We start from the raw sequence: 9,460 nt of genomic DNA, 5'->3' as shown, positions 1-9,460 counted from the left end.
GAAGCAGGGCAGCAGGAGAAGGGGAGCAGGAGAAGGGGAGCAGTCCTTCCCAGGTAACGAAGCCCAGGGGAAGGGGAGCAGTCCTTCCCAGGGTAAGGGAGCCCAGGGGAATGGATCAGTCCTTCCCAGGTAAGGAGTCCAGGAGAAGGGGAGCAGCCTTCCCAGCACTGCTGGAGGCTGATCTATGACCTCCCCAGGGTGGCAAGCTCTGCATTCCCCAGCTCTAATAGAAGAGGCAGGATCTGATGTTCCCTCAGCTGGAACACAGCAGGAAAAAAAGCATCAGATTTCCCGGGACTGTGATCCCATCCCCTTCAGCAGCTGATCCTGCAGCCCCCCCTCCTCCAGGTATATAAATGTTGGCCCAGGTCGCCCTCAGGGACACGGCAGGAGGTGGGCACCGAGGGCACTGTGGGCAGGATCACCGCTGGGAGCCACAATGATGTGGGAACTGCGCTCCATCGCCTTCAGCAGGGCCGTCCTGGCGGAATTCCTGGCCACTCTGGTCTTCGTGCTCTTCGGCCTGGGCTCAGCGCTGAACTGGCCCTCGGCGCCGGCGCCGAGCACGCTGCAGATCGCGCTGGCCTTCGGGTTGGCCATCGGCACGCTGGTGCAGGCCCTGGGCCACGTCAGCGGCGCCCACATCAACCCGGCCGTGACGCTGGGCTGCCTGCTGGGCTCGCAGCTCTCCCTGCTCCGCGCCGTCTTCTACGTGGCGGCCCAGCTGCTGGGGGGCGTCGTGGGCGCCGCCATCCTGCACGAGGTGACCCCGGCCAGCGCCCGCCAGGGCCTGGCCCTCAACAAGGTGAGGACGGGGCACGGGGAGGGCGAGGCAGGCCCGGGACAGCAGGCAGGGGCTTGGAGCTGAGGGTGACAGGCCCCAAAAACGCCCTCAGCTGGCCCAAAACCTCTCCAACTGGGGATCCCGGAATTCCCCAAGATTCCCACTGGGATTTTCCTCAGAGAACCAGGACAGGCCCAAAATCCGGGGAATTCCATCTCAAATCCACCCCAAAATCCCTAAAAACTCCTTCAGCTGCCCCAAAACCTCTTCAGATGGGGATCCCAGAATTCCCAGAATTCCCACTGGGATTTTCCTCAGAGAACTGGGAGATGCCTAAAATTGGGGAAATGCTATCCAAAATCCACCCAAAAATCCCTAAAATACCCTCAGCTGCCCCAAAACCTCCAGCTGGAGATCCCAGAATTCCTCAATATTCCCATTGGGATTTTCCTCAGAGAACCGGGAGAGAACCAAAATAGGGGGAATTCCATGGGAATTCCATCCAAAATCCACCCAAAAATCCCTAAAATCTTCCTCAGCTCCTCAAAAACTCCAGATGGAGATGGCAGAATTTCCCAAGATTCCCACTGGGATTTTCCTCAGGGAATCAGGAGGGGTCCAAAATTTGGGTAATTCCATCCAAAATTCACCCAAAAAATCCCTAAAAACCTCTTCAGCTGCCCCAAAACCTCTTCAACTGGGGATCCCAGAATTCCTGGAATTCCTGAAAATTCCCAGGATTCCCCAAGATTCCCATTGGGATTTTCCTCAGAGAATCAGGAGATGTCCAAAATTTGAGGAATTCCATCTCAAATCCACCAAAAAATCCCTAAAAACCTCTTCAGCTGACCCAAAACCTCTTCAACTGGGGATCCCAGAATTCCTGAAATTCCCAGGATTCCCCAAGATTCCCACTGGGATTTTCCTCAGAGAACCAGGAGAGGCCCAAAATTGGGGAAATTCCATCCTAAATCCACCCAAAAATCCCTAAAAACCCCCTCAGCTCCTCAAAACCTCCAGATAGGGATCCCAGGATTCCCCAAGATTCTCATTGGGATTTTCCTCAAAGAACCAGGAGAGGCCCAAAATCTGGAAAATTCCATCTCACATCCACCCAAAAATCCCTAAAAACTCCCTCAGCTCACCAAAGCATCCTGGCAGGGTCCCAGAATTCCCAAAATTCCCAAAAATTCCCAGAATTCCTGGTGCCTCTGAATGCCACAGCCCAACACCTGCTGGACCCTGCTGCTCCAAGGGTCCTGCCAGGAGCAGGGATGAGGGCAGGACTCATCTTCCTCCTTTAGTTTTAGGGCTGAAATTTCCTGAGGTCCATCAACTGTTTCCCATTGAGCCACTTCTTCCAGCTGGGAAATTTTTGGTTTTTTCATATTGGTGCAAAAAATGCCCACTTGGTTTTGGGGCTGAATCCAGAGGAAGAATCCAGCTGGCCACAGCACCTCCCTTGGAGTCACAACCATCTCGTTTTTCCCAGGATTGTACTCAGGGGACTTGGATTTTGGGGGTAGGGGTTTAAGGAAGTTAAATCCAAATTACCACCTCTGCATCCCTCTTGTCCCAGGCTCATCCCAATTTCCCCTTTGGTGTGGGGAAATTGGCTGCCTTTTTCTGGCTCTACTTTGACCAAGCCACAATTCCCAGGTTGCTGAAGTGGTGGGGACAGGAGAGATTTGGGTCTAAACCCAGAGATTCCCTGGATTTAGATTCCTGTGGCATGGTTTTAGTGCTGGTTCAGAGGAGCACCTTCCCTGTCCCCTCTGTCCCTCCATTTCTCCTGGGGCTGACTCCTCTCCCAGGAGATGCTGGGCTGGTCCCACCACCCCCTGTCCCCAGCTCTCCTCGTGCCTGGGGGGTTTCTGATCTGGGGGAGAGCCAGTCAATCCCAACCCCTGGCTCTGCCTTGGCCAAGCCACCATTCCCAGGTTGCTGAAGTGGTGGGGACAGGAGAGATTTGGGTCTAAATCCCAGATTTTCATTAGATTCTGCTCATTGCCTCCCACTGTGAGGGGATGATTACACCAGATCCAGCTGGTTCATCCCAAAACCCAACACACGGATTCCCTAAAGCTTCACAAGGATCTCAGGGAAAAAATAAAGCCAGGGAAGCTCAGGATCCCCATGGGGGATTCTCCAGTGATATCCTGGCTTCCAACACCCCCTTCCCCATAGGAGGGGGGAAGGGAATTGAAATCCAGGGGTTCACTGTCCCATCCAGGGGGGATCAGGATCAGCATCACCCAACCCCAAGGGAGGGAATGGAGGAGGAGCAGGGAGCTGGCTTGGGAGGCAGCACATGGAAATTGCCTTTCCCACAGCAGGGAGGCACTGCCAGGACTCAGCAGCACTGCCAGAGTGATTAAGAGGGTTAAAAAGAGGGATTGTGGTTTGGTCTGAATGAGGAGATTGAGGCTGGTAATGACTGAGGGTAATAAAAGCGGGAGGTTTAAGGGACACTCAGACTGCTCGGCTTTGTTGGTTCACAGCTTAAAGTGGGAACTGGGATTTTGGGATTTTGAGAAGGCTTTTTTCCCCTGTGAGCTGTTCATGGTGTGGCTGCCTGCACAGATCACCCCTGTAAAAAGGGAGGGGAATATTAGGGAGGACAATGAGGAAGATCTGACTCTGGAGCTCATGCAGGAGGGCAGTTAGGACCTTCCTGGGATCACCAAGCAATGGGATTAGATTTGGGAGGGGACAAGGAAAGAAGGGACTGAGTTGGAGGATCAGCTCCAGATCAGACCTGACAAATTCTCTGAGTCATAAAAGTGTGGAAAGGGATTTTTTTTTTCTTTTTACATGCCAAAACATTTATTTTCAATGTCTTCAAAATACAACTTGTAAACTTTTCCAAAAGGCATTTTGGGAAGGGGGAAAAGAAAAAAAATCAAGAAATACCAAAAAATCGCCAATAAAACTTCCTGAGAGGTCAATCAAGCATTTCCCATTGGGCCACTTCATCTACCTGGGAAGTTTTTTCTTATTGGTGCCAAAAATCTCCCCTGTCTCCCCCTGGTTTTGGATTCCTCCTCCATATTTCCCACCCACTCACAGAACCTGGATTTGGAACATGTTTTTCCTCCCGTTCCAGCTGCACAATGAGACCACGACGGGGCAGGCGGTGACGGTGGAGCTGTTCCTCACCTTCCAGCTGGTCCTGTGCGTCTTTGCTTCCACGGACGAGCGGCGTGAGGACAACCTGGGCTCCCCTGCCCTCTCCATCGGCCTCTCTGTGGCCGTGGGGCACCTCCTCGGGGTGAGTGGATGGGCCAAAACCTGGCACTTTTGGGGTTCTTTTTTTGTTTATGCCTCAAGGTTTTGGTTTGGCTGCATCTCCTGGCTTGATGGGGGATATGTAACGTGTGGTTTTCCAGCAGAGAGAGGGAAAAATCCCACCGGAGCCATGGGAGAGCTGTGGCCTGAGCTCAGCCTTTATTTGGCATGAAAAACTCCAAGCCCAAGCCCAGCACCTGCTGGACTCTGCTGCTCCAAGGGATGAAGCAGCAGATGAAGCAGGGATGAAGCAGGGATGAAGGCAGGACTCATCTTCCTCCTTTAGTTTTAGGGCTGAAATTTCCTGAGGTCCATCAACTATTTCCCATTGAGCCACTTCTTCCAGCTGGGAAATTTTTGGTTTTTTCATATTGGTGCCAAAAATACCCCCTGGTTTTGGGGCTGAAGCCAGAGGAAGGATCCAGCTGGCCACAGACACTTCCCTTGGACTCTGCCTCTCCTTGAGTCCCATTGGGAGTTCCAGGGATATGTGGGATCTCTCCTGGAGTGAATGTGCTGGCTGCTGGGGCTCTCTAGGATGAGCCTGGGAAGTGTTTGGGATGAATGCTCAGGGAAATCCCACCGGGGTGATGGCCCAAAGCAGCCCCCACACCCAGTGCACACAGGAGAACGCTATTGGTCACACCATGCTGTAGGAGCGTCGGGGGGTGGCACGGTGGGGACAGACGGACATGAGAGATCTCTGGAGCCAGGTCATGGAACTTGGTGTTTATTGCAAAGGGCCTGGGTGCAGGGAGCTGCTGGGAGCTGTCAGGCACAGCTGGAGCAGGACTGAGAGGAGAGAGGGGTAAAGGGAGAGAAGGCAAGAGCGTGGTAAAGAGATGAGAGAGTGGGGAAAAGTTCCTGTTACAATAAATCTTCTTCTGGTCGTGGAACTTGGTGTTTATTGCAAAGGGCCAAGTGCAGGGAGCTGCTGGGAGCTGCCAGACACAGCTGGAGCAGGACTGAGAGAAGAGAGGGGGATAGAGGATGAGAGGGTAAAAGCATAAGAGCGTAAAAGGGGTAAGAGAATAAACAGGTTAAGAGGTAAGAGCTAAGACAGGCAAGAACTAAGAAAGCAAAGTTCCCATTCCAATACAATAAGTCTTCTTCAGTGCTGAATATTCTAATTCTCACTAACCAATCTAGTACAATATACAAATCCTATAGCATTTACATACAGCCTATAAGAATCACTACATCACCATACTGTGCTACATTTTAAACCCTAAAAACTCCTCTTTGGGCCCCTTCTGCCAAGCTGGCAGGGTCTGCTCTGACCCTCAGACCTGCCTGCAGGCAGAGGGTGTTACTTCATCAAAAGGGGATCACCTTCAGCAGCCACACCATTGTTTTCCAGTTGTTCAGTGACTAAGGGATCTCAAAGCTTGCTTCCATTTCAATCTCGCTTATAGTTTCTATATTCTCAAAATCTTTTGCCAGACAATCATATTTATAAGGCTTTCCTATTTCATCTTCCCCAACATCACACCTTCCATCCTTAGTGCCCCACGAGCCCCTGTGTCCATGGGACTGTTCCTCCTGTCCTCAGGGGCATGAGAGGGAATTTTCTGCAGGACTGGGAGCTCATCCCCGCAGCTCCCGGGGCTGCAGCACAGCAACCCCAGGACACTGTGAGCTCAGCCACCTCACAGTGCTGACTCAGGTGCTGGCAGGTCCCAGGATGCCTTTTCCTGGAACAGGAGTGCTGAAGGGTGCAGCAGTAGCTCAGCTGTCACCCTAATGACACCCCAGCGTTTTTAAAGTGAGGTGGAAGGGTTTGATGCTGACAGCAGCCGTGGTGTTCCCGGCAGATCCGTTACACCGGCTGCTCCATGAACCCCGCCAGGTCCTTCGCCCCCGCCGTCGTCGTTGGAGACTTCAGTGACCACTGGGTGAGAACTCTGGGGTTGGGTTGGGTTGTGTTGGGGTGGATGAGGCCCCCACAATGCCAGTATTCCTCGAAACTCACCAAGCCAGGCAAATCCCAGGCATTTCCATGCCAGCTCCCAGCTGGAGGAGAGATGGAGAGATTAGGAGAAGGAGGTGTGGCTGCTGGGTGCTTAATTGGCTTTTCCAAACTTCAAACCGGGAGCATTGCAACAGGATCAGGGTGTGAGGTCTGTTGACATGGCTTGGCACAGGGAACAAAACCGATGGAGAGTGGAGCTGTTGCCAGTCCTGGGGAACTTTCCTGGTTCCTGGATCTAGGTGCACCTTAGGGAACACTCCCTGGCTCCCCAGGGAATGCCCGTGGCTCTGAGCCTGCTGGAGCTCCAGGAGCATTTCGGCAATGCTCTCAGGCACGGGGTGGGATTGGTGGTGCTTGTCCTGAGCAGAGCCAGAAGCTGGATTTTGAGGATCCTTGTGGTCCTTTCCAGCTCAGGAGATTTCATTATTTCATTGTTTTCATCTACAAAGAGCCTGGCTGGAGGCACAGCTGTGGTGGTTCCTGATGTGTTCCAAGGTGTTTGGCCCAGGCAGGTGCCTCCTCCTCCTCCTCCTCCTGCTTCTCCTCCCACAGCAATCCATGAGTGGGCAGGAAAATGCTCTTCCAGATGATGCCACATCCCTCAGCACGTTCACAATGGGCCTGTCATTAATGCAGAGTCTAGGCAGAGGGGGAATGGTGGAAGAGGATGGTTGGGAATATGCCAGCACTGGAGGGGAGCTCAGATCCCCAGCCATGCCCAAAGCAGAGCTGACTCTGTGTTTTGTCCCCAGGAGGGAACCCAAGCCCCTGGAACGCCCCTCAGAGATCCCAGCTCCTCCCCACCCTCCAAAGCCAGGCTGGGTTTTGCTCACCCCACTTTTCTCTCCTCCTCTCTCCAGGTGTTCTGGGTGGGCCCCCTGATTGGGGCTGCAGCGGCCTCCATCCTCTACAACTTCGTGCTGTTCCCACAGGCCAAAACGCTCTCGGAGCGCCTGGCCATCCTCAAGGGCTGCGAGCCCGAGCAGGACTGGGCCGAGCGCGAGGCCCGGCGGCGCCAGTCCGTGGAGCTGCACTCGCCCCAGAGCCTGCCCAGGGGCATGTCTGAGAAGGTGTAGCCAAACCCTCCCTGGGCCGAGAGAGGAGCTGGAAACCTCTGGCGTGGTTTTAGTGCTCATCCAGAGGAGCATCTCCCCTGTCCCCTCTCTCCTTTCGTTTCTCCTGGGGCACTGAAGCTGACTCCTCTCCCAGGAGATGCTGTGCTGGTCCCACCACCTCCTGTCCCAGCTCTCCCCATGCCCGGGGGGTTTCTGATCTGGGGGAGAGCCAGTCAATCCCAACCCTGCAGGAACAAGGGATGTCCCCAGGATGCCCTGTCCCTCGTGCCCCTTGCAGGACACGGAGCTTGGCTGGGGCTGTTCCCGCCCGGAGAGCTCCGAGGAGCCCGAAGAGTGTTCATTACCCTGGGTGTGGAGGTTCCACCCGATGCCTCATTGCTGCTGCACTCTGCTCCCGTCCCGGGCCCCTGCTCAGCTCTGGGCCCACACGCAGGAGCACTCACTCTGAGCCATGAATGCCACACACGACAGGCTCTGCTGTGAAAGGGACCCAAGTGCCATTTCCCACCCACCACAGGACACAGAGGTGCTCCCACAGGGGCTTTCCTGGGAAGATGGGACTGGGAGCACGGCCATGAGTCCCTGCAGGCCCCACTGGGGAGCACTTGCACTTCTCCCTCCTGTGAAACAGCAAACCCAGGTTACAGCCCAAACTCAGACCCACCTCATTGCTGGAGCAGGGTTGTCCTTCCTCTCTCTCCCTGGTTTTCCCTTCTTTCCTCTGGTCCTGTTCCCCTTGGATCACCTGGAACACACCAAGGGAAGATTTCACACCCAGCGTGTTCCAGGTGTGAAGAATCAGAATCATGGAATGGGTAGGATGGGAAGGGACCTCAAACCCCACCCAGTCCCACCCCTGCCGTGGGCAGGGACACCTCCCACTCTCCCAGGCTGCTCCAAGCCCTGTCCGACCTGGCCTTGGGCATTTCCAGGGATGGGGCAGCCACAGCTGCTCCAGGAATTCCATTCCAGGGCCTCCCCACCCTCACAGGGAGGAATTCCCTCTCATCTCCATCACCTCCTTCTCACATCCCTTTCTCATGGCTGCATCACTCCAGACCCTCCAAACCCCTCCCACCCCTTCCCTCTGCCCTCTCAGGACCTGGCCATGGTCCTCAGCCTGGCTGAGGAATTTGGGATGGTTTTTGGGTGAACTTTGCTCTTTCAGCCATTGATTTAAGCCCATTTCAGCCATTGATTTAAGCCCATTTCCCTTGCTCTGCCCCAAGTTCTCCCTTCCCAGAGTGGATCCCAGCAGTGTCTCCAGCATTGCCCCACCAGTGTCAGCCCCACCAGGATTTCTCTGGAAAGGCTGGGATGGGAATATTCAATGAGACTGGGCCCAATTCCAATCATAAGGTGATTTATGGATCATTCAAGGTGATTTATGGAGCATCCTGTGCTGTCCCTGTTCAGATAGGACACCCCCAGCACAGGATGCTCTTCACTCTGCTCCATGACACCATCCCCTCCTCCCATCCAATCCATCCTTGCCTTCCTCCCGTGCTCTTCCTCAGATGTTGGAGTGGCTGTTGCTGCAGGGCTGAGGAGGGAGCCCAGCTTTGATCTGTCCCAGACCTGGTGTTCACCCACGGCCAATCCATGCAAACACCCCCAGAGGGCTTTGCCAAGGCAGCATTTCCAGCCCTGGTTTGATCCACCCAAAGCAGGGGCTCTGCTTCCCTTTGCTCCTTGATGGCGAATTTGAATTTTAGCTCAGAAGAGGCTTCTCAAAAATTCCCTCTGTTCTCAGCAGTGGCAATAAAATCATGTTTTAAATCAATCCCAGTGTCAAATTGTATTTCTGTTATCAAATGCTCACTTTTAAAAGTCATATGGGGGTTTTGATGCTTTTAAAAGGAAAATTAATCCATGTATGTGTGCAGGAAAATCCCAGCAGACTTTTCCAGAAGTCACCCTGGGCATGCTCTGCTGTGGAAAAAGCCACAGATGAATTCAGTTATTTGTTTAAATTAATGTTGGTGCGTTCAATAGCTCTTCTCCAGATCGAAGCATTTCATTTATTATTTACCGTGACAATGTTTAAGTCTCACAGGGCCTGAACCTGTGGTTTAATGTCTGATAATGGCTCTCCTCTTTCCAACAAAGTGCTTTAAATTCCTTTTTAGCTCCTGAATTTGAACACAGGGATGAAATACTGACACATTTATGGAAAACCCTGACACATTTATGGTAAATAACAGATATAAAGTCACCTCTCAGAGCCCAGACCCCTCAGCCAGGGGGCTCAAGCAGCCCCAGTCTTCCTGGGAGCACAAATTCACCTTCCCTGTGGAGCTGGGTCACTTCCCAAACTTGCCCTGTCAGGAAAGCACCCAG

General features: G+C 53.6%; 1 protein-coding gene across 1 annotated transcript; it reads left to right on the top strand.

Annotated features, from left to right (window-relative positions):
- Positions 1 to 439: 439 nt before the first annotated feature.
- Positions 440 to 7,375, top strand: AQP2 (aquaporin 2). Its single transcript, XM_074530800.1, has 4 exons — positions 440 to 805; positions 3,891 to 4,055; positions 5,887 to 5,967; positions 6,905 to 7,375. The coding sequence occupies exons 1-4, from the start codon at positions 440 to 442 to the stop codon at positions 7,118 to 7,120; spliced, it is 828 nt and encodes a 275-aa protein (XP_074386901.1). The 3' UTR covers positions 7,121 to 7,375.
- Positions 7,376 to 9,460: the final 2,085 nt, after the last annotated feature.

The sequence above is a fragment of the Zonotrichia albicollis genome, chromosome 33, assembly GCF_047830755.1.
Source record: "Zonotrichia albicollis isolate bZonAlb1 chromosome 33, bZonAlb1.hap1, whole genome shotgun sequence".
In the NCBI taxonomy this organism is placed as follows: Eukaryota; Metazoa; Chordata; class Aves; order Passeriformes; family Passerellidae; genus Zonotrichia; species Zonotrichia albicollis.
This window is presented reverse-complemented; position numbering and strand designations above follow the sequence as displayed.